This window comes from Sciurus vulgaris, assembly GCF_902686455.1.
Source record: "Sciurus vulgaris genome assembly, chromosome: 12".
NCBI lineage: Eukaryota > Metazoa > Chordata > Mammalia > Rodentia > Sciuridae > Sciurus > Sciurus vulgaris.
The window spans coordinates 109,993,874-110,018,665 of record NC_136473.1 but is presented as its reverse complement, the minus strand read 5'-3'; the positions used below and the strand labels follow the sequence as shown (position 1 = coordinate 110,018,665).

Here is a 24,792-nt window from a genome sequence, read left to right as displayed (position 1 = left end):
AGTAAATGTCTCATTTATTTGTTATCCCCTTAGCAAGACGTCTACAAGATAAAAGGCCTTTTCAAAAATTTGCCTAGTTTTCTAAGGAATCTCCACACTGCTTTCCAGAGTGGCTGCATGCATTTGCAGCCCCACCAGCAATGTATGAGTGTACCTTTCTCCCCACATCCTCGCCAACACTATTGTTGCTTGTATTCTTGACAATAGCCATTCTAATTGGGGTGAGATGGAATCTTAGGATAGTTTTGATTTGCATTTCTCTTATTACTAGAGGTGTTGAACATTTTTTTATATATCTGTTGATTGCTTGTAGATCTTCTATGAAGTGTCTGCTCAGTTCCTTAGCCCATTTATTGATTGGGTTACTTGTATTCTTGGTGTAAAGTTTTTTAAGTTCTATATAAATTCTGGAGATTAGTGCTCTATCTGAAGTGCGTGTGGCAAAGATTTTCTCCCACTCTGTCAGCTCTCTCTTCACATTGTTGATTGTTTCCTTTGCTGATAAAAGGCTTTTTAGTTTGAATCTATTCCATTTATTGATTCCTGCTTTTTTTTCTTGTGCTTTGGGAATCATGTTAAGGAAGTCTGGTCCTAAGCCAACATGATGACGATTTGGACCTACTTTTTCTTCTATTTAGTGCAGGGTCTCTGGTCTAATTCCTACATCTTTGATCAATTTTGAGTTGAGTTTTGTGCAGGATGAGAGATAGGGGTTTAATTTCATTTTGCTGCATATGGATTTCCAGTTTTCCCAGCACCATTTGCTATCCTACTTTTGGCCTATACCCAAAGGACTTAAAATCAGCAGACTACTCTGATGCAGCCACATCGATGTTTATAGGAGCTCAATTCACAATAGTTAGATTGTGGAACCAACCTAGATTCCCTTCAGTAGATGAATGGATAAAGAAACTGTGGTATATATACACAATGAAATATTGTTCAGCTATAAAGAAAAATAAACTAATGGCATTTGCAGGTAAATGGATAGATTTGGAGAATATCATGCTAAGTGAAATACGCCAATCCCCAAAAGCCAAAGGCCAAATGATTCTCTGGTAAGTGGATGATGATATATAACGGCAGAGAGGGTTAAGGCAAAAATGGAGAAAGGATGGATTGTGCAGAGGAAAATGAGGGGTGAGTTAGGGGGTGGGAGGTAAGGAAAGATAATAGAATGAGACAAACATCATTACCCTACATACATGTATAATTACACAAATGATATGATTCTACTTCATGTACAAGCAGAGAAATGAAAGTGGTACCCCATTTGTGTACAATGAATCAAAAAATAAAAAATAAAAAGTTTGCCTAATGAAAAGCAAACCAACCCGCCTGTTTTACTGGAGGTGTGTCCTGGACTGATTTACATTTCCAGGGACTGATGTCTATAGAACATTAAGCTTGGAATCCTGCTTCAGTTGAACAAATTTCACTTAATTTCCTGTGGGATTCTTTCTTTCTTTCTTTCTTTCTTTCTTTCTTTCTTTCTTTCTTTCTTTCTTTCTTTCTTTCTTTCTTTTACTTAATGCCTCTTTTATTTTCTTATTAAGTTAAATTCACATACCTTTTCTTAGTTGCCTTGTGAGACAAATGATAAACACCAACCCGGAGAATGCAGTGACGATGACTGCCACTGAAACGAAGAGTGAGTTATGGAGAGAGACAACTTCCTTGATCTTTGAGAAACTTCTGTCTGATTCTGCAACAGAGGCAGTAAGGCACAGAGTGAGGCCACAAGCATCACGGACTCCCTGCAGCTCAGGATTCTTGGCATTTTTCCTCCTGCCTTCCCATTACAGCCACTGATGCTCTTGACACAGGGATGCATGGGAAGGTCCCCAGAGTCTACCGCAGAGGCGGACTGGCCCAGCCTCTAGCCCAGTGCCAGTCCCCCGGGGAGGACTGGTGGGATTCCTGGGAATGGAGACAAAATCTTGGCAAGGAAAGGTTGTCACTGTATTTAGCTCCAGGGCCTTGGTCTATGGTTGGACCTCCAATACAGAGAAGATCTACAAAGTCATACGCAACTTCAGGAACAAGAGAAGCCAAGGATTTGACCTGGGTAACTTGTCAACAGAAACTACTGCTGCTCTTACTATAAAGCAGACATGGAGAAAGGAGCAGCACGTGTTTGTGTGCCAAGGACCTGCACTGACCCATCAACTGGTGCAGACCCGCCACTTCCCTCCACCTCCTTCACCAAAATGAAGAGGACTCGCTGCACAGGCTTCGTGAATGTAAACTCAGTTCATTTGCAGGCGCTTATTGACAAAGTCCTAAGTGGAGGAACCTGCCCTGCAGACCTCCTGCTGAAGGAGGCTCCTTCCCCATCTTGGCACAGGGTCCGACCGGGGCCCTTGTCCTCACACTGCTTTGCTGACCCCTTCACGGTGCCTCCATCCCACACCTAGAGGGATGCAGAGGAGGCTCCAGTTTCCCAGAGGCACCAAACAGGCACCCATTGGCTTGAGGAAGGTCAGGGAATGGACGCTTGCCAGGCCTCAGAGCAAATGTACCCGACAACCCGATGCTCAGAGGCCTCCCTGCCACCCTTGATGCCTGCCTCGCTCCACGCTAGACACACAGAGCTCAGAGTCTCTAGTGGCTTCTGCAGATCCCACCCTGAGAAGGCCCCTGTCACCCGTGCAGATGGCGTGTGGGGCAGACATCGTGGCCATGTCTCCTATGCTAACTGAATGTGCCTTTGATCCAGCAAGTGTTGCCGGCACCTGTCAGGTGGAGGAAAGATGAAGGTGAAGAAGGCACACTCCTTCTCATGCTGACTTGGGAGACATCAGTTGAGTGACAAGTGAGAAGAGTCTATGATTTGGGGAATTAGGTGGCGCTGGGTGACCTCTGAGGAGGCATTGCAAGGGACTGACGGAGAAGTCAGATTGTAGAGGAATAGAGCAATGCAGAAGAGGTGATTCACTAGAGACAGCAGGTTTCTTTTTTAAGAGTTAAGGCAGGAAGAGTTGAGAATTGAAAAAAAAGAAATGTTTGTCACTAGAGGAGGAGACAAGGACAGCCAAGCACTTTATAGTAAGTTAATGTGGACAACTTAGTTAGCAAATGAAATGTCGACTTTAGTATGTGTCCCCGCATCTGTGTGTCCATCACCCCATCTTGAAGTCTTCTGTGTGTTGGGCAAACTTACGTTGACATATCGGAGGAGGACTGGACCAGAGTCCAGATGATCCACAAACAGTTCTCTTCTCCCCACTTAGCTCAGTTCCCTCTGAGCAGCTGAAGGTGCATGTGGAGGTAAAACTGAAGTTGGCCAGAGGGTGAGTGCAGTCCATGGACCCCAGGTCAGGCGCTGTTGGAGGCTCACACTGGATCACTTCAGTGAAAAAGAAAGAGAACTCAAGATAGTGTTTTTGAGCAGAGAACTCTCCTTTAGCCAAAGACTTAGCCCAAGCTGCCTGACTTAAGGTCATCCACATGTCTGTAGGAGTCCTCATTTCTAGACGTTACTTCTGGTAATGCTTCCAGACTGTCTTCTTGAGATGATGATGAGTGACAGGTCGAGGATGAAGCCCAGCATGGTGTCTTGGCAGCCCTGATGAAGCACTAGGCCGCACACCTTTGCCTAAGAGTCCCTGGAATACCCTCATGAACGTGCAGAATCTCCACCTTCTCTCCTGTTGTAAAGTCCACCCAGGAAGCTTTGAAAACCATCCCAGTTCTGCAAAATCCCAATTCTGTAAAAATTGGGAGTTGGGACAATTTAGTTCTAGGATTTTGATAAAGGATGTTGATGTTTCTTTTGAGAATTGATTAAACTAGTGATTGAGGAGTATAAATGTAGAACTTCCCAAGTACATACAACCACCAATATTCTCCTGTGTGGGGATAATCTTGGAAGTTAGAAAGGAAAATAATCTACTGTACTTCAAGTGTGAAGAGCTGAAGAGATTGTTTTGTGTTTTTTTATGGCTGTGTTACTCCCTTGGTAGTTCATATGAGAAGCAAAAAATTGTCTTAAGGCACACCAGATAAAACAATCAAGAAAGACCTGCAGCCCTAGTGGAGAAAACTGGCTGATATTAAGTAGGACACCATATAAAATAAGTGTTAATAAGAGGTGAGGAACAAAGTTGGACTCTTCAGCAAGGTGGACTGTTTACATGATAGCAATGAGAAAAATAAAATGAAAATGTAATCACATTGTATGGCTATGACCCAATTGCACATTGACAGTTGGATTTAGAGGCAAACAACCCTTTGTTTTAGGGTTTTCTTTCTTGATGTTAGTTAGGATGACTCTTTAGAAAAGCATTACATTACAATCTATGGCATATTAAATTGTAATCCAAAAGCAGATACAGACTTCTCATGTGACTCTGCTGCATTTTCTAAAACCATAATGCCTCTGATGTTGCTCACCTACACAGGTTGGTTCTAGGGATGACCAGTTTCCAAGTGGACCACATCTTGTTCTGTCATGACCAAGTAGCTTTGTTCCCTCAGAGCAGTTGAAGGCACACTGTGAGCCGAAGCTGAAGGTCCCAAAAGGGTGAGTGCAGACCATGCTGCCCAGCTCCGGGACCTCCAAAGCTGCACACTGGACCACTTCAGTAAGGAAAGAGACAGCATGGGGAAAAGTTCAGAGGGCTTGCTGCAGGATTTGAATCCCAGCTAGCCAGCTGACAACCACGTGCCTTCAAGCAAGATCCCTTAAAGCCTGTAACCTCAGTTTCTTCATCTGTAAAAGGTCAGCAATGATGACTATATTAACCTCATGAAGTTGGTACAGGAAGTACATGCCGTTCAAATACTGTAGGTCAACGACTTAGAATAGAGCATGCCTTCATAGAAGATCTAACTAAATATTAGGTAGTTTTAAAATTGATATCATTGGTATTAGTATCCATTAGTAATTGGATAAGGAATTTTAAAACCAAAATTGCATTAAAGGTGACTTACCAGCTTAGCTGGGAAATAACTAACACCAACCCCAGAGTATGTTGGGCCGTGGGAGCAGGAGGGTAGGAGAAAGAGCTGATCTCCAAACCGAGTCTTCATGGAGGGAAAAGGTGAAAGTTCAGGAATCATCTTGGCCTCCTTTCTGTCTTTATTCTACTTTGCTCAGGTGCAGAAGCTTAGCCTTTGGAGTTTGGCCAACTTCTCAAAAAAGAATATCAATTTCCCTGCTCTGATAGCACAGAAGAGCAAGTGAAAAACTGAAAATCAAGGGGCTCATTTCAGGCCCTACCATGACATTTGAAAAACTATCACATTACAACTCTCCTATCTCACTCCTTTTCTTTTTCTTCTTTTTTTAAATAAATTTTTTTATTTTTTTACTTATTCTAATTAGTTATACATGACAGTAGAGTGCATTTAGACACATTGTACACAAATGGAGCACAATTTCTCCTTCCTCTGGCTGAACATGGCGCAGAGTCATACCATAATGTAATCATACCTGTACATAGGGTAGTGATGTCTATTTCATTAACCGTTCTTTCCATCCCCACACTTCCTCCCCTCCCCTCACTCCCCTCTGCACAATCCAAAGTCACTTCATCCCCCTTTTCCCCTTTTGGACCAGCATCCACTAATGAGAGAAAACATTCCGCCTTTGGTTTTGGCTTATTTCGCTTAGCATGATATTCTCCAGCTCCATCAATTTACCTGCAAATGCCATAATTTCATTCTCTTTAAGGCTGATTAATATTCCATTGTGTATATGGGCCACATTTTCTTTATCCATTTATCTGTTGAAGGGCGTCTAGGTTGTTTCCATAGTTTAGTTATTATGAATTGAATGGCCATAAATATTGATGTGGCTTCATGTAGTATGCTGATTTTAAGTCCTTTGAATATATAGGAGAACTTACTCCTTTCCAATCAAAAATGAACCACAATTCTGACCTTCCTATTAAGATTTTAATGGAGATTGGTCTCAAGCAATTAGGAGAATGTTTCTATTTTCCACACTTAGTACAAGACCAAATGAAGGGAAATTGAATTTTCCAGTCAACTCAGGTGAAAAGAAAGTACCTGATATATTTCAGTCATAGTCTGCGTACTACATACACAACCATGAAAAAAGCATTATTGATCTTGGAAATTCAAGATGGTGGATTAGAGGAAGGCTACATGTTGCTCCATGACTTAGGATTCAAGTATTGCCTTCAGCAAGGTGGATAAAACAGAGATTTCACTGAAATTCAAAACTGGACAGTCAGAGGGTTTTAGAGACTCAGAAATTTGGATTCATTGAACAAAGAACATGAAAGAGCACATTGGACCCAAGTCAGTTGCAGTACTGGTGCTGGTTCACTACAGCAGAGAGGGATAACAGAGAGGAAACACAATGGACAGATTTGGTATGAAAAAACCTGTAGATCAGAAAAGCAGCCTGAACTTAGTTGATCCATAGGCTGCACAGCAAACTAGTACTCTGTACTTCTCAACTGGCAGGCAGAGAGCTGAGGCGGGAGCCATCTTGAAGCGGCCATGCTGCAGTGGCTGCGGCAGGAGCTGGGAGGTCACAGCGCACATTGCCACACTGCCCCAGCAAGTGCCTACCCTCAGGCCTAGGGTGTGCCAAGCAGAGCACAGGCGAATCAGGCACAGAGAAGAGTACCCGGGGATTCAGTCAGAAAAACAAGCAGAGCCCAATTCACTTCTCCTTTGGGTCCGGCAACTCACATGACCAGCTGAAGCAGGTCAGGAATCTGAAAGGAGGGTGTGAATACACTTAGGGGCTAAGCCTGGGAAGGCCATGTTTGTGGAACGTGGGGAAAAAATTTTGTTTTCTCTTCCCTTTACTTTGGTTTTCCCTATTTTTCCTCCTCATAAGCATCACCTGCTAAATCTCTTCTGCATTCTCTCTGTTCACTTTTTGAACACGGTAAACTCTCTTCTACCATCCTATCACACTTCTTTTTCTCTAAACAAACTGCATTTTCACCATCTTTAAGAACTAATCAGTTTATATGACTCCTACCCCCGCCGTTCATATTGTTGCAATTATTACTGCTGTGGATAACACGGTTGACATGTGCTGCTTTCTTTAATGTTAGGTCTAATTCTTGGTTACTTATTATTTTTGCTGTTGGTAACTGCTGACACTACCATTCCTGTGTTTTGTGGTACTTAATGTATTTGTCATAGTAGAAACCGAGCATTTATTTTAATACTACTTATTGTTTGCATAAGTTGTTGCTACTGTTTGTTCACAGAGTAGAGACTCTGTTGCTGAACTGAAACTCAGCTAAAAGACAGCACACCTTCTCCACACACAATTTAATGACATTCAAACTTTAACTATACTTTAGTACAAAGAATAGAAGATATGAAAGCACAAACTAATGACCAGGAACTGCTAGGAGTGGACCCTCATGCTCCACTAACAGATATCTACTCCTACAACAAAAATAGAACGAATACAAAGTCTGTGGATACCACACCTACAATGGGGTCCCAATCTAGATCACTCTAGGACACTTTGACAAGTGAAGGCTGTGCCTTAAAAAAGTCCAAAATAAGGGTAGAAGAGGAATTCATCCCAACAGATGCAGAAAACCCAACATAGACATACAAGGGAACACAGCACCTTCTGAAGGTTATAGTTCACCAGGAACTGACCCCAAAGAGAATGAAATATCAAGTAAATAATTCAAAAGAATGATTATAAAAAATGACCAATGAATTCTAAGAGAACACAGGAAAACAACTGAATGAATTAAGGAGGTTAGTACAGCATGTAAATGACAATCCAATAGGAAACAGACATAGAAAAGGAACCAAACAGAAACCATGGAAATGAAAGTCACAATAAGTCAAATAAAATATTCAATTGAAAGTCTCTCCAAAAGAGTTGAACATGCTGAAGACAGAATCTCAGAAGTGGGAGACAAAGTGCCCAGCCTTGAACATTCAGACAGTATTAAATAATGGAAAATAAGTAACTATGGTCAGAATGAATAAGAACTTTGGGACAATATTGAGAACAAACTTAAGATTTGGAATTGAGGAGGGTTTTGAGATGCAGGCTAATGGAGTGGATAGCCTCTTCAGGGAAATAACAACAGAAAATTTTACAAACCTTGAGAGTGAAATGGACATTCAGATACAAGACACATTCAGAACCCTAAATAAACAAGATCAAAAAAGAAACTCTCCATGACACATTATAATTAAAATTTCTAATATATAGAACAAGGAAAGAATTTTTAGACCCTCAAAAGAAAACCTAAGGTTAAATTTAGAATCAAGCCAACCAAAAGTACTTCTGATTTCTCAGCACAAACTTTAAAAGCCAGGAGAGTTTGGAATGTGTTCTGAGTTCTAAAATAAAATAAATGTCAAACAAGATTGCTATTAACAAAGCTATACTTCAAAAGCAAAGAAGAAATAAAAACATTACAAGATAAGCAGAAACTAAAAGAATTTATGACTACTAAACTGGCAGTACATAACTTACTTAAAGAAATACTCCAAACAGAAGAAGTAAAAAACAAACCCCAGAGCTCACAAATAAACAAATCTCATTTGAAGAGTAGCTAAGCAAATGAGAAACAGGACCAAATTAAACATTAGAAATCAATCAAAACAGCTAGAATTAGTAAACATCCCTCTACAATAACATTGAATGTAAAAGATCTCAACTCTCCAATTGAAATACACAGACTGGCAGAACAGATTAAAAAAAAAAAAAAAAAAAAAAAAAAAACAAGATCCTCTAAGCTATTTTCAAGAAACTTACCTTACATGCAAAGACAGCCATAGACTGAAAGTGAAAATATCGAAATATGATACACCATGTGAATGGAGCCTGAAAACAAGCAGGATTAGCCACTCTCATATGGAGATAAGGCAGAATTCAGGCCAAAATTAATGAGAAGACACAAATAAGGTCACTTCATACTGGTAAAGGGAATAATCCAACAAGAAAATATAACAATAATAAACATTTATGCCCCAAACTGGGTGTAATTATTACATAAGAGACACTACACAAATTGAAGCCTCAGGTGGACACCCATACAATAATGCTGGTGATTTCAACACACCTCTTTCAACATTAGTTAAGTCACCCAGAAGTAAACTCAGTTAAGATGCTTTGTACCGGAAAAATACAATAAATCAAATGAAATTAACAGACATCTATAAAATATTTCAGCAAATACAATTTCTTCTCAGTGGTTCTCTTAGCAAATACAAATAAAAATTGATATAATTCCTTACATCTATCAGATTATAATGGAATGAAATTAAAAATCAACATCAAAATCCCTATTTGGACTATTTTGAAAACAAATTGTAAAACCTAGAAGAAATGGATACATTTTTAGACACATATAATCTGTCAAAATTGAATCAAAGGGACATAGAAAATTTAAACAGACCAATAACTAGCAATGAGATAGAAACAGTAAAAATTTGTTTTAAACTTCCAAAACAGAAAAATTCAGAATCAGATGAATTCTTAGCTAAATTCTATCAGAACTTTAAAAAAGAATTAAGGCCTCAAATTATTGTTGCCACCCGCAGCAACAATCCCGCAGGAAGGAATCAGAGGTGGACTGGGAATGAACTACCTCTATTATCTTTCTCTTTAGTGGGCTGCTTTCTTTCTTGCTTGCTTATTCGCTAGTTTATAGAGGAAGAGAGGCTTTGCTTAATTTTAGAGGTGCTATGCTTTCAGAGAGGCTATGCTTTCAGAGGTCTGCTTCTTAGAGGCCCGTCGCTTCTTGGAGGTGCGGGGTGCGGCGTGCGGCATGCAGCCTGCAGCCTGCGACCTGCAACCTGCGACCTAGAGGTTTCTGCTTGGTCCTGCATTCTGTGATCTGCGATCTGTGACCTGCAACCTAGAGGTGCGTACTAGAGGTGCGCTCTTAGTCCTGCGTCCTGCCATCTCTTCCCAGGTGAAGAGAATGTCTTATATACACTAAGGCAGCCAATCAGCTTAGATTAACACAATTGAAGAACGCGCCACGGTACCAATCAAGAAAGAATGAGGAACGTCTGTTGACCACTAGCGCAGAGGAGACATTAATCAGGCAAAAGGTCATAAGAGATCACGCCATGTTAACACTAATTATGTGCCACCTCTTGGCCCAACGCCAGCCACCATCTTAGGGCTGCTTAAACATGTCTCTACAAATTATTCCATGAAGTAGAAAGGAATGGAACACTTCCAAATTCATTCTATGAAGCCAGTATCACACTCATACCAAAACTAGATAAGAACACAAGGAAAGAAAACTTCAAACATTCCTGATTAACTTAGATGTGAAAATCCTTAAAAAAAATATTAGCAAATAGTGTTCAACAAGATATTAAGAAGATTTCACATCATGATCCAGAGATGCAAGGATGGTTTAACATATGCAAATCAAAAAATGTAATTCATCACATAAATAGAATAAGGGAAAAAAAATCTTCATCATCTCAATATACACAGAGAAAGCCTTTGACAAATTTCAGCACCCATTCACAATATAAACACAGAAGAAGCTAAGAATAGAAGGAACCTACCTCAACATCATAAAAGTTATGTATGAAAAAGCCAAAGCCAACATCGTAGTAACTGGGAAAAAACTGAAAGCATTTCCTTTAAAATCTGGACCAAGACAAGGTGTCCACTATCACCACTCCAATTAATATATTACTGGAAATTCTAGCCAGAGGAATTAGGCAAGAGATGGAAATAAAAAGGATAAAAATAGGAAGGAAAAGGTCGAAAATCTGTTTGCAGATAATGTGATCCTATACTTAGAAGATCCAAAGAGCTCCACCAAAAGACTGCTCAATAATCAAATACAGCAAAGCAGCAGGTTACCAAACCAACACACAAACACCAGTAGCTTCCTGTATACCAACAGTGAACATGCTGAGAAAGAAGGCAGGAGAACATTCCCACTCACAATAGCCTCAAAACAATAAAACAAAATATGTAGGAATAAATCTAACCAAGGAGGTGAAAGACCTCTACAATGAAAACTAGGGAACACTGAGGAAAGAAATGGGAGAAGACACAAGAAGACGGCATTGCTAAATGGCCATACTACCAAAATAATATACAGATTCAATGCAATCTCCATATACCAATGACAGTCTTCACACAATTAGAAAACACCATCCTAAAATTCACTTGGAAGAATAAAAGACCTAGAATGGACAAAGCAGTTCTAAGCAAAAAAAAGCAAAACTGCATGGTAACAGCATAAAAACAGACACATAGACCAATGGTACAAAGGAGAAGACAGAAAAAACCCACTCAGATATGGTCATCTGATCTATGACAAAGGGCCAAAAACATACATCGGAGAAAAGGCAGGCTTTTTAACAAACGGTGCATATTTTTAACAAATATGGAGAAGAATGAAACTAAACCTTTATCTCTCAGCCTGCACAAATGTCAACTCAAAATGAATCAAAGACATAGGCATTAGACCAGAAACTATGCTATTGCTAGAAGAAAATGTAGGGTCAACGCTCCAGCGTACATGCACAGGCAATAGCTTTCTCAGTGAGACACCCTGAAGCTCAGCAAATAATGCCATGTTTTAATAAATGGGATGGCATCAAATTAAAAAGCTTCTTCACAGCAAATGAAACAATTGAGAAGTGAAGACAGAAAGTACAGAATGGGGAAACCTTTGCTATGTACTGTTGTGACAGAGTTTTAATATCCAGAATAAAAAACCCATAAACTTAACATCAGAAAAAACAAATAACCCAATTATTAAATGGGTAAATGAACTAAGCAGACATTTCTCAAAAGAAGAAAATACAAATGTTCAAGAAATTTATGACAAAATGTTCAATATCATTAGCAATTAGGGAAATGGAAATCAAAACTATACTGAGATTTCATTTTATACCTTCATCATCAAGAGTCTTATATCACAGTCATCAAGAATACAAACATAGCTGAGCATGGTGGCATACACCTACAATCCTAGTGACTCAGGGGCTGAGGCATGAGGATCACAAGTTCAAAGCCAACCTCAGCAACTTAGGCCCTAAGCAATTTACTGAGACCCAGTCTCAAAACATAAAGGCCTAGGGATGTGGCTTCATCATTAAGTGCCCCTGAGTTTAATCCCCAGTACAAACTAATAATTAATAATAATAGTAATAATAATAATAATGCCGGAGAGGATGATGTTGGGGAAAAGGAACACTTTTACATTGTTGCTGGGATTCTAAAATAGTACAATCATTATGGAAATCAGTATGCAGGTTCCTCAAGAGACTAGACATGGAAACCATATGACCCAGCTATCCCACTCCTCAGTACTTATCCTAATAATGTCACCATACTATAGTGATACGTGCATACCCATGTTTACAGGAGCACAATTCACAAAAACCAAACTACAGACCCAGTTTAGGTGTCCACTGATGGATGAATAGATAAAGATAATATGGTATATGTACACAATGATATTTTATTCAACCATAAAGAAAAATGAAATAATGTCTTCTGCAGGAAAATGGATAGAATTTGAGAACATTACGTTAAGTGCAATAAGCCCAACTCAGAAGGTCAAGTGGGTCAAGTGTGTCTCTCATATGTGGAAGCTAGAGAGGAAAAAGGAAAAGAAAATGGTAGGGAATTTTGAAAATCAAAACGAGATCAGTAGAGTAAAGGGAAGGGATGAGGGGAAAGGGAGAGTGAAGGGACAGGAAAGTTAAACAACAACAACAAAAAACCTTCTGCTGATCTCAAGAAGTCTTCAGAACCAGGGAAGGCAGATTACCAAACTCAAAAAACTATGCAATGAATGAGAACGAGACAGGTGCAGCAACTGGAACACAGAATAGCAAGATTCTTCTGCATTTCCTCAGACTGTAGGCCCAGGACTACCACGGCAAGGCCTCCAGTCGGAAGTCACTCACCTACACAAGTTGGTTCTCGGGATGACCAGTTTCCAAGTGGGCCACATCTCGTTCTGTCATGACCAAGTAGCTTTGTTCCCTCAGGGCATTTGAAAGTACACTGTGAGCCGAAGCGGAAGGTTCCCATAGGGTGAGTGCAGACCATGCTGCCCAGCTCCGGGGGCTCCAAAGCTGCACACTGGACCACTTCAGTAAGGAAAGAGAAGCATGATGAGTGTTCAGAGGACCTGTTGCCTGCATTTGAATCCCAGTTCAGCCATGTGCCTTCAAGCAAGGCCACTTAAGCCCACCTTCGGTCTCCTCATTTATAAAAGGTCAACAATGATTAGTGCATTAACCTTATAGAGTTGGTGTGGGAGCTACATCATTCAAACACTGTAAGTCAAGTACTTAGAACACAGTAGTACTCTTAAGAAGTCCTAAGCATTGGGTTTCTTCATATTGTTATCTTTGGCATTATCTGATAATTTAAAAGGCAGATTGGAGATCGCCAGGGAAATAACTAAGATGAAAGTGCCACTCGGTATTCCAAAGAGTGGCCTGGGTAATGGGTTTTCTAGAAGGGGAGAAGGAAAAAGCATTTGAATCATCCTGGCATTAATTCCATCTTTACTCTCCTTAGTTCAGGGGCAGAAGGACAGCTCTTTGCATTTTGACAACACTTTCCAGAAATCATATCAATTTCCCTGCTGTCAATGTTAGTCCAAGATCAAATTCAGACTTGGCAACCAAAGGCTACACATTTCAGGTCCTTTCATACCATTTGGGCAGGTATTGCACATCTCATGTCATTCCTTTTTGGCCAAAGGCATGCCATCCTTCTGACATTCCCCTTAGGATTCAATGAAGATTAGACTCAAATTACTAGAATTTTTCTTATTTTCCACACAGTACAAGACCAAATGAAGAAAAACTATCATCCAATTCACCTCAGGTGCACAGAGAGTATCTGACAAATTTCAGTAATAGTGAGCCCCTCCGGAAGAATAAAACACAATGGATCTTAAGAAGGCTTCATGTCAGGGCACGTGGATACCTGAACTCAACAAGTATGGGTAGAATAAATTGTGCTGCAACAGGGACACAGAAGAGCAAGACTCCTATGGGTGTTTTCTGACTGTAGGCCCAGGACTACCACGGCAAGGCCTACAGTCGGAAGTCACTCACGTGCACAGGTTGGTTCTAGGGATGACCAGTTTCCAAGTGGGCCACATCTCATTCTGTCATGACCAAGTAGCTTTGTTCCCTCAGAGCAGTTGAAGGCACACTGTGAGCCGAAGCTGAAGGTCCCAAAAGGGTGAGTGCAGACCATGCTGCCCAGCTCCGGGGGCTCCAAAGCCGCACACTGGACCACTTCAGTAAGGAAAAAGAAGCATGGGGAGGGTTCAGAGGGCCTGCTGCAGGATTTGAATCCCAGCTAACCAGCTGACAACCACGTGCCTTCAAGCAAGGTCCCTTAAAGCCTGCAACCTCACTTTCTTCATCTACAAAAGGGCAACGACGATAAGTTTATTAACTTCATAGAGTTGGTGTAGGAGCTACATGTCATTCCACCACTGTAGTCAAGGACCTAGAATGGATCCTGGCTCCTCAGAAATCCTAACTAAATGTTCACTAGTCTTCACATCATACCATTGGCACTACTGGGGAGAGAATTTTAAACCCAGATCAGCTTAAGTGGAGTGAAGGGCTTGGCTGAGGAACAACTCTCACACCAGAGCCTGAGTATCCTGGAGTGCTGGGAGTCAGAAGTTCAGAGGAAGCAGGGATCTGCATACACGGTCTTCTTGGATGGGGAGGGGTAAAACTTGTGGAATCCCCCTGGCCTCTGGTCTGTCATTATCCTCCCTAGGTCCCTTGCAGAAGTATAGCCCACTGACTTTTGACTACCCTCTCCAGAAACAGTGTCAGTTTTCCTGCTCTGACTGGTGGTACAGAAGATCAAACTCAGACTTGGAAACCAAAGCCCATACATTTCATGCCCTTTCATGGCCTTAGAAAAAGTGCTGTGAGTCTCATGTCTTATTCCTCATGATCATCCTTCTGACCTTGTCCTGAGATTTCAGTGAAGATTGGTTCAAGCAATTAGGAGAACTTTTCTATTTTCCACATTCAGTACAAGTCTAAAATTAGGGAAATTGAATAGTCCAGTCCAATTCAGGTGCACGAGAAAGTGCCTGATGTATTCTAGGCATAGTCTGAGTCCACAGGCACAACCATGAATAAGATATTTAATGATCCTAAGGTGCCTTCAGTACCAGGGCAGATGGATTACCAAACTCAAACACTGTGGAGAAATGAGAATGAAATAGATGGAGCAACAGGGACACAGAAGAGCAAGACTCCTCTGGGTGTTTTCAGACTGTAGGCCCAGGACTACCACGGCATGGCCTCCAGTCGGAAGTCACTCACCTGCACAGGTTGGTTCTAGGGATGACCAGTTTCCAAGTGGGCCACATCTCGTTCTGTCATGACCAAGTAGCTTTGTTCCCTCAGGGCATTTGAAGGCACACTGTGAGCCGAAGCGGAAGGTCCCAAAAGGGTGAGTGCAGACCATGCTGCCCAGCTCCGGGGCCTCCAAAGCTGCACACTGGACCACTTCAGTAAGGAAAGAGAAGTGTGAGGAGGGTTCAGAGGGCCTGCTGCAGGATTTGAATCCCAGCTAACCAGCTGACAACCACGTGCCTTCAAGCAAAGTCCCTTAAAGCCTGCAACCTCACTTTCTTCTTCTATAAACAATCAACTATCACACCAGAGCCTGTGTATTGGGACTATTGAGAGCCCGAAGTTCAGAGGAAGCAGGGATCTGCATACGCGGTCTTCTTGGATGGGGAGGGGTAAAACTTGTGGAATCCCCCTGGCCTCTGTCATTATCCTCCCTAGGTCCCTTGCAGAAGTATAGCCCACTGACTTTTGACTACCCTCTCCAGAAACAGTATCAGTTTTCCTGCTCTGACTGGTGGTACAGAAGATCAAACAGACTTGGAAACCAAAGCCCATACATTTCATGCCCTTTCATGGCCTTTGAGTCTCATGTCTTACTCCTTATGATCAGCCATCCTTCTGACCTTGTCCTGAGATTTTGTTGAAGATTGGTCTCAAGCAATTAGGAGAACTTTTCTATTTTCCACATTCAGTACAAGTTTAAATCAAAGGAAATTAAATGGTCCAGTCTAATTCAAGTGCACAAGAAAGTGCCTGATGTATTCCAGGCATAGCCTGAGTCCCCAGATACCATTATGGATAAGATCTTAAGAAGCCATCAGTACCAGGGCAAATAGATAACCGTAGATGACCTCAGGAAATGTGGCAGCAATGAGAACAAAATACATGGAGCAACACACAATAGCAGGACTTCTGCATTTTCACGTGAACCCAGGACTACCACGGCAAGGCCTCCCGTGGGAAGTCACTCACCTACACAGGTTGGTTCTAGGGATGACCACTTTCCAAGTGGGCCACATCTTGTTTTATCATGACCATGTAGCTTTGTTCCCTCAGGGCATTTGAAGGTACACTGTGAGCCAAAGCCGAAGACTCCCAAGGGGTGAGTGCAGACCATGCTGCCCAGCTCCGGGGCCTCCAAAATCTCACACTGGACCACTTCAGTAAGAAAGAGACAGCGTGGGCAGGGTTAAGAGGGCCTGGTGCTGAGATTGTAATCCCAGCTCAGCCAGTTGGTAACCATTTGCCTCAGGCAAGGTCACTTAAGCCCTGCAACTTCAGTGTCTTCATCTACAAAAGGACAAGGTGATAACTGAATTAACCCCTGGAGTTAGTGTGAGAGCTGCATACCATTGAATGGCTGTATGAAATGCTTAGAACAGAGCATGGCTTGTACTAACTAGATATTAGCTATTCCTCACATTGTTATTATTGGCATTATCTGGAGAGAGAAACTAATCCTAGACAGGTATCAGTGGAAATGACCAGCTGGGCTGGGAAGTGACTTTTACATCATTGCCCCTGAGTTGTCTAGGGTTTTGGGATTTAGAGTTTCTGAGAAAGAGCACGCCTCCATATTCAGTTCTCTCAGAAGGGGAGAACATAAAGTTTAGGAGTCATTCTGCCTTCTAGTCTGCTTTATTCTCCTAAGCTATGTGGCAATTCAGTTCTTTAGACTTTGACAACCCTCCTCAGAAAATATGTCTATATGTCTGCTCTGAGTGATAGCACAGAGGACCAAATGAAGACTTGGAAATCAAAGGTTATGCATTCGGAATGTTCTATGTCATTCTGGCAAGAATTACAACATATTGTCTTATTCCTTATGAACCAAACGTAAGCTTTCATGTGGATATTGCTCTTCAAATTTCAATGAAGAATGGATTCAAGGAATGAGCAGAATTTTTCTTTTTTCTACAGAGTCCAAATGAAGGAAAATGAAGTTGCCTGATTCAGTTCAGATGCACAAGAAACGTGCCTGAATCCAGACATAGCCTGAAAGCAGCATATGCTATCACAAATATGACACACATAGATCCTACAAAGTTTCAGTACTCAGGTGAATAACTATAGAGAGGAGCTCAACCACTGTGGGAGAATGAAAAAGGAACACGAGGAGCAACAGGGACACAGAAGAGCAAGACTCCTATGGGTGTTTTCAGGCTGTAGGCCCAGGACTACCACGGCAAGGCCTACAGTCGGAAGTCACTCACGTGCACAGGTTGGTTTTAGGGATGACCAGTTTCCAAGTGGGCCACATCTCGTTCTGTCATGACCAAGTAGCTTTGTTCCCTCAGAGCAGTTGAAGGCACACTGTGAGCCGAAGCGGAAGGTCCCAAAAGGGTGAGTGCAGACCATGCTGCCCAGCTCCGGGGGCTCCAAAGCCGCACACTGGACCACTTCAGTAAGGAAAGAGAAGTATGGGGAGGGGTTCAGAGGGCTTGCTGCAGGATTTGAATCCCAGCTAGCCAGCTGACAACCACGTGCCTTCAAGCAAGGTCCCTTAAAGCCTGCAACCTCACTTTCTTCATCTACAAAAGGGCAACGACGATAAGTTTATTAACTTCATAGAGTTGGTGTAGGAGCTACATGTCATTCCACCACTGTAGTCAAGGACCTAGAATGGATCCTGGCTCCTCAGAAATCCTAACTAAATGTTCACTAGTCTTCACATCATACCATTGGCACTACTGGGGAGAGAATTTTAAACCCAGATCAGCTTAAGTGGAGTGAAGGGCTTGGCTGAGGAACAACTCTCACACCAGAGCCTGAGTATCCTGGAGTGCTGGGAGTCAGAAGTTCAGAGGAAGCAGGGATCTGCATATGCGGTCTTCTTGGATGGGGAGGGGTAAAACTTGTGGAATCCCCCTGGCCTCTGGTCTGTCATTATCTTCCCTAGGTCCCTTGCAGAAGTATAGCCCACTGACTTTTGACTACCCTCTCCAGAAACAGTGTCAGTTTTCCTGCTCTGACTGGTGGTACAGAAGATCAAACTCAGACTTGGAAACCAAAGCCCATACATTTCATGCCCTTTCATGGCCTTTGAGTCTCATGTCTTACTCCTTATGATCAGCCATCCTTCTGACCTTGTCCTGAGATTTTGATGAAGATTCATCTCAAGCAATTAGGAGAACTTTTCTATTTCCCACATTCAGTGCAAGTTTAAATCAAAGGAATTTAAATGGTCCAGTCTAATTCAAGTGCACAAGATAGTACCTGATAGAGTCCAAGCATAGCCTGAGTCCCAGAGATGCAACCAAGAATAAGACAGTTATTGATATTAAGTTTTCAGTATGGATCTCCACAAGTATGGGAACAAAGAGGAGAAATACATGGAGCAGATGGAAAGATGGAACACATATTAGCATTTTCTCAGAGTAGAAACCCAGGGCTATCACGATAAAGTATTTAGTTGGAAGTTACTCACCTTGACAGGTTGGTTCTATAGAGGACCAGTTTCCAGATGGCCCACAACTTGTTTTATCAAGACCAACTAAATTCGTTCCCTCAAAACACGTAAAGTCACACTGTGAGTTGAAGCTGAAGTCTCCCAACGGGTGCTTACAGACCATGGTGCCCATCACTGGAGCCTCCAATGCTTCACACTGGACCACTTCAATGAGGAAAGATACAGTGTTGGGATGGGTTCAGAACCTATCATAGTGTCCTTGAAAATATTCCTGGAAGGAATGATTCCTGGACTATGTTTTGAAGATGAATAGTTGCGTCAGCCCCATGTTAAACATGATAATGAACTCGAGAAAATTCAATGTGATAAAAAACACATGTGGCAAATGGAAAAACACAAGTATTTTGATGTTACAAGAAAGAAAGAGGTGGCAGGGAATGAGACCTGATATGATTAGGGAGAAAAATAGAAACCCAGATTACATACTCTTCTCCTTTTAGTTAATATAATGAGGACCTATAATAGATGGATTTTATGTTAGGCCTTGAAGGACTTTGATTTCATCCTGTAAGACAAATGTTAACCATCAATATTAGGGTGGATGCTCATAAATGTTAAGCATCAATATTAGGTGTGGGCTGTATATTGATTATTTTTAATTGTCAGCAGGCATAAGCAATATATTTGAGGGGAGCAAATTTAAAGGTATGGATCACATCAAGAAGAACACTGCAATAATTTAGAAGAAAGACAATGAGGGCAGTGACAGAGTTGACAACAGGACACATATTGGAAAAATCATAATTTCTGAATATTATAGTGGATTACCTTGCATACATGTTGGGGGAGGTAAGCTGTCACAGCAGTGCCCACATACATGGTAGCTCCACACACAGAGAAAAGTTGCAAAAAGGAAAGTTAGTTGAGAACAATGGACTTTACATTCTTTTGGACATCCCCAAAGAAATCCTTAGCGTATTTGGACATGAGAGCTAGAGACAGATTGGTCAGTCCAAAGAGAAATCTGTGAGTCCACAAAAGTCAGTACGTTTGACCACAAAGAACATGTAGTCAGAAGAGCCAAAGGCAAAAGACAGAATTTGAGGATTAATAGTAGTAGGATTGGGATTACTGCCTACATAGGAACACAGAAGAATGGTGTTAGGTAGAAACAGAACCAGAAAAGAATAGTTCGATGGAAAGCAAGACAAAAACATACCTACAATGTTTGAAAGGAGAGGAACAGGAATACCATTATGTAAGGTTTGAAAAATCAAGTTCCAGAACAGGAGTAAAATATCAGGTAGGTGTACTGGCTCAGAGATTAAGGAAAATGAACTGCATCTATTCTGGTGGGCTGATATTCAAATTCATTTTGAATTTAAGTCATTATTATTTACAAATATCGCTTTTTCAATAACTTTCTATTTTATACATCAGACACGTACAACATTCTGAAATGACCCACAGCTTCAGAGTACTGCGTGCCTCCTTCCGTGGGCAACCGGGTCGAAGTCTGACTTTAACCTGTGCCTTCTCTCCTTTCCATTGCCACCTCCTTGCTCTGAGTGACTAACCAAGACCAGGAAGAGCCTCTCCACCTTCTCTCTTTCTGTCCCCAGTGTCTCCCCTGTGCTTCTGAGATAACTGCCCAGATGCCCGTGGAAGACCCCTGAGCCTCTCAGTGCAGACACGGCCGGCCTCCTTCACTAGGCGGCTCCAGTCTCTAGGCTCACTGCAGCTTGTCTTGGGTTCCATCACAGTCGAGGAACTGTGAACAAATAAGCTTTCCCTTAACTAACCGAAACCCTTTAGGGGAAGATTATACATAGATTCCCATTGTGTTCTCCTGAAACACTTAGCACAAATGAACATGTAGAATTTGCTATTACGCATCTCTGACATGCGCTGTGTACCAACATGAACTTTTCTCTTTGGTGTTCCTTGTCATCGCTTTGTAAAAACGTGAGATTACCTTCTGGGTAACTCTCTCTCCTAATGGTAAATGGTACAGTTTCTTTCAGACTTCAGATTCTAATTAATCCATCAAGCTCACAGATTGTGAGCTCCCTGAGAGCAGGAGTCAGCCCTCCCCTGACCCCTTACTGTGGAGCTCAGTCCTGTCCCTCAGCCCTCACCTGACCCCTTACTGTGGAGCTCAGTGCTGTCACTCAGCCCTCACCTGACCCCTTACTGTGGAGCTCAATGCTATCACTCCACGCCTGGTCTCAGGTGGAAATCAAAAACACTTGCGAAGTGAATTGAAACTTCATGCTGACTTGTGGAATCTTTGCAGAAAGATAACACCTTGCAAAAGCATAATTGCTGACCACAACTTCCCATTTCTCAGAACGGCTTGTATCATTTCATCCCAACCAACTTCTGTCATAAGCTACGGTGAGTCCTGGGACTCCCAAGGGAAGAAGCAAAGGAATGGGAGGGGCTTACCAAACTGACACTGCGGCCCGTAGTGTCCAGCATCACAGCTGCAGGTGTGATTGTTGATGGTCTCCACACATTCTCCATGGCCACTGCATGACCCGGGCTGGCAGGAAGCTTCAAGAGGTCAGAGAAAAAGCATTTCAATCGACTGCCTTTCAGGATTAATAGTCATTTCTTCAGTCGTAGGTACTGTTTGTCCAGGCTTCACACACCAGAAGCGCTCAGAAGCGACCTGAGACTAGCCTAGCTGGAGGAGGGGAGGTAGGGAGGTGAACTAGCCCCCGCCGCCCTCCAGCCCTTGCATGGGCAGGTCTGACCACTGCAGCCCAGCCTGGTCACCACCTGTGTAGCAGAGGGCCGCCTTCTGCTTGTAGCAGGCCTCGTCGTTCCACTTGCCCCCATTAGTCATCCTCTTGATGTAGATCTCCACGCAGTCCTCCTTGGCCCTATTGTTGGGTTCTCCAGGTCCCCAGTTCTCGGCTTCTGCAGTGAGAGGCTTGTTGGTTCCCACCCATGTCCATGTATTCCCTATCTTCCGGATTCCTATCCAGTAGTAATGACGGTTGAAGGGCACTGTCTTCTCCAGATACTCAATTTCTCTCTTATTTTGTATGGCAACTAAATCCGTGTACCTTTCTTGGCAGAACTTTCTAGCACTTTCCCAGTTCATGAGTTTTTCAGAATAGTGGTAAGTCCAACAGTCCGTTCCTTGATGGGCCAGGAATTCTGAAAGACAGAGCAGGAAGCATGTCTACTCAGAGTGTTTCAGCTGAGAAGAGCCACCTCTCATCCAGGCTGAGCCTGCCACTCAGGATGAGGAGCTGAGGCCCAGAGGGTGAGTGACTGCTCAGGATCACAGCCTAGTTGTCAGCAGCTGGACAGCAGGACCTGGACCACCACTTGAACATGGATGCTCCTCCTCATGGCTTTGCTTTATACAAACATGGAGGTTTTCTAGATCTATTTTTGTAACAAGTTTTTTTTCTCTAAATTCTTTCACGTGACTTTAATGCTCTAGAAATTCAAATTTCATTGTCTTATTGATTGTCAATCATTTAAAACTAATTGAAGCATCATATCATATAACATTAATATTTACAGTCTATTTTATTCTGGGATGACTTCCTAACTGCCATGTATCATTAACATGTATTATTGTGGTCATAATACATGAATCCATTTTCTTCTGTCTTCTCCTGAATGAGATGCAAAATTAGAACAGGAAGAACTTTGATGGACTTTCCCACCCTTTCTATGTCAAACCCCACCCCCCTTTTTTTAAACAGGGAAAGCTGCTTCTGGCACAAGCCATATAGACCTAATCACGTAGTGCGAACGTGACTTTGCAAACCGAGTGATGTAGAACTGTAACACTGATCGCACCAGGTCCTGTCTGCAGAGCAGCTCAACTCTTGGTGCTTCTTAGACACACGGGCACTTCAAACATGAGGGCGTCAAAGAAACCAAACAGAACACACAACAGACACCGTCCCCAGGGTGTGCACCATGCCAGGCACAGCGGGGTCTCTGAGCAGTGCTACTCTGCAAGGGGGAAGAGCCCTACAGCCCCCGCCTGTCCTTGGAGAGTTGCCAGCTCAGGTCCCGTTCTCTCATTGATCTTGGTCACGTATGTCAGAACTGATCAGAGGACTCGGAAACACGTGAGCAGTGGGCAAAGACACCCCGGGAACCCTGAACTGTGTGGGAGCAGCCATCCGCTGCGATGCCCGTCCTACCATGGGAGAAGCTGTTTGGCCACTCTGACCTTCAGTGCCTAAAATAGTGCCTGCACATTGCAGGGACTCAGAGAGCTCTTGGAGAATGAGGGGACGCTGGGCTCCGAGTCACCAGGTGGCTGGGTGTAAGGGGACAGGAGGAGCCGCCAGGCGTGCCTGCTTGGTCAGAGCAGAACGTCCAGGTGAGGGAGGGGACATCATGTACTTGGGAATGGGAAGGGTCCCAGCTATGGCTGGAGCATCGTGAAGACTCATGAAAACTTGCAACATCCCTGAGAGGAGGACCAACGGGGGACCTGTGTCCCCTGCCCTGAAGGAGTTCACCCTGGAACTGCGGAAATTGCCTTGAAGTACACTGGCATATTAAGAGGAAGGCCAGTGCTAAACAGGTACAGGTCACAAGTGCCTACAGAGATTTCCTGACCTCAGTCCTTCTCAGCCAAAGGCTTTGGGCTTGTCGGGATTTGGAGTCTGCAGTACAGGCTGGGGCAGGCAAGGGTGGGGTTCTGGGGTTCTGGGAAGTACCAGGGCTTGAAGAAAAAGACAGAGGTCACAGAAGGGATGGAACTGCAGATGTCCACCTAATAATTCCCCTGCGTCTGTGAGCACTCAGTGGGTATCTTTTTAATGAACATATGTTAAAAGGCATGGCAAAGTGTGAATATCACAACATACCCCAGGAGAGCACTGTCCAGATCCACCACTTGGTGATCCACAAGCCCCTCTGTGCATCCTGACATTTCCATGGAAATATCTGCAACAAAATACAGGACAAATTAGACTGGAAACAAGTTTAAAGCATCTTTAGGGGGTACCTGCAACTTTCTTAAGGTTCCAAATTAAACACACATATGCATTTACCCTGTTCCCGGCCATAGATTTCCCAGACAAGGGAGAAAAAGTCACATCAAATCGACCCAAGCCTGCTGCAGTTTTGTTCCATTCTGATTTCAGTTTTAGTCTCATACTGCTGATCATTATTGCTCTCATGTTCTTCTGCATTTCAGTAATTTTTGTTCCTGCTTTTCTATGCTACTTTCTCATCAAACTACTGAATATTTGGTGTGCATGATGGTCAAGTGTTCATTGGCGCTTAATGCCCTATGGTGTTTAGATTGACAGCTATCTTCTCACACTTGACCATGATGCGTCAATACCTCAAATATCTAAGAGAATTAGAGAACCAGACTCCAGAGGAGCAAAGCAGGTCATTTTTTAAAAATAAGAAATAAATTTCTGAGCATCTGCCCGACAGCGCCCGGGCTCTCTGCAGACCTGAGGGCCGAGTTTTCTGCAGAGGACACTTCTCTGGCAGCTCCGCGTGGGGCCACCCAAGCACCTCACCAGAGACTGGCAGGGGAGGACGTCGCCACCTGAGGGGAGAACCCCCAGGATTGCACTCTGAGACTGGGAGCATTTGTGGTTTCTGGCATGCTTAAAATCAGAAACGAAATGGCTTGTTTCTGGCCCCACGCCACCTGCCTCTAAGCCCAGGACAGTCTCTCTGCACGGCTAAATCTGGAAGGCCAAAGGCTCACCATGGCTTTGCTTGTCCTCCTCTGGCTGCACAGCGCTCAGCCTCTGCAGGCAGCACCTGGCCTCTCTGGGTCCTGGCAGAGGGGAGCCCGCTTGCCGGGGGGGTGGGCAGGGCTCCGAGTGGCACAGGCCCTCTCTCCACCCAGTTCACTCCTCCTCCCTCCTCCCTCCCCTTCCTCCTCTTCTGGCCTCTGCCCCACCCCCTTCCTTAGCTGCCTCTATCCCCTCTCCCTGAGAACAGTGGTGTTGGGGATAGATTCTCCTTCCTCTCCTGCTTCCATCTTTCCACCCTTCTTTCCTTGTCCTGGGCATCCTTCCCTCCCTCTTCTCCCCTCCCATGTAGTTCTTATT

General features: G+C 43.1%; 1 protein-coding gene across 4 annotated transcripts in view; it reads right to left on the bottom strand.

The window, feature by feature from the left end:
* The window catches only part of LOC306641729 (P-selectin-like), a 36,763-nt gene extending 12,213 nt beyond the window's left edge, over nt 1-24,550 (bottom strand). The window contains exons 1-13 of one of the 4 annotated variants that reach the window (XM_079106967.1): nt 24,444-24,550; nt 23,581-23,659; nt 21,512-21,895; nt 21,176-21,283; nt 18,746-18,931; nt 17,532-17,717; nt 16,291-16,476; nt 15,286-15,471; nt 14,041-14,226; nt 12,874-13,059; nt 4,396-4,581; nt 3,164-3,349; nt 1,571-1,705 (exon numbers count right to left, since the gene is read on the bottom strand). In XM_079106967.1, coding sequence (XP_078963093.1) covers nt 1,571-1,705; nt 3,164-3,349; nt 4,396-4,581; nt 12,874-13,059; nt 14,041-14,226; nt 15,286-15,471; nt 16,291-16,476; nt 17,532-17,717; nt 18,746-18,931; nt 21,176-21,283; nt 21,512-21,895; nt 23,581-23,659; nt 24,444-24,446 — 2,197 coding nt within the window. In that variant the 5' untranslated portion in view covers nt 24,447-24,550. The remainder of the gene's footprint in view (nt 1-1,570; nt 1,706-3,163; nt 3,350-4,395; nt 4,582-12,873; nt 13,060-14,040; nt 14,227-15,285; nt 15,472-16,290; nt 16,477-17,531; nt 17,718-18,745; nt 18,932-21,175; nt 21,284-21,511; nt 21,896-23,580; nt 23,660-24,443) is intronic. The other 3 variants (XM_079106968.1, XM_079106969.1, XM_079106970.1) reach the window with 3 other exon arrangements.
* Between the last annotated feature and the right edge of the window lie 242 nt (nt 24,551-24,792).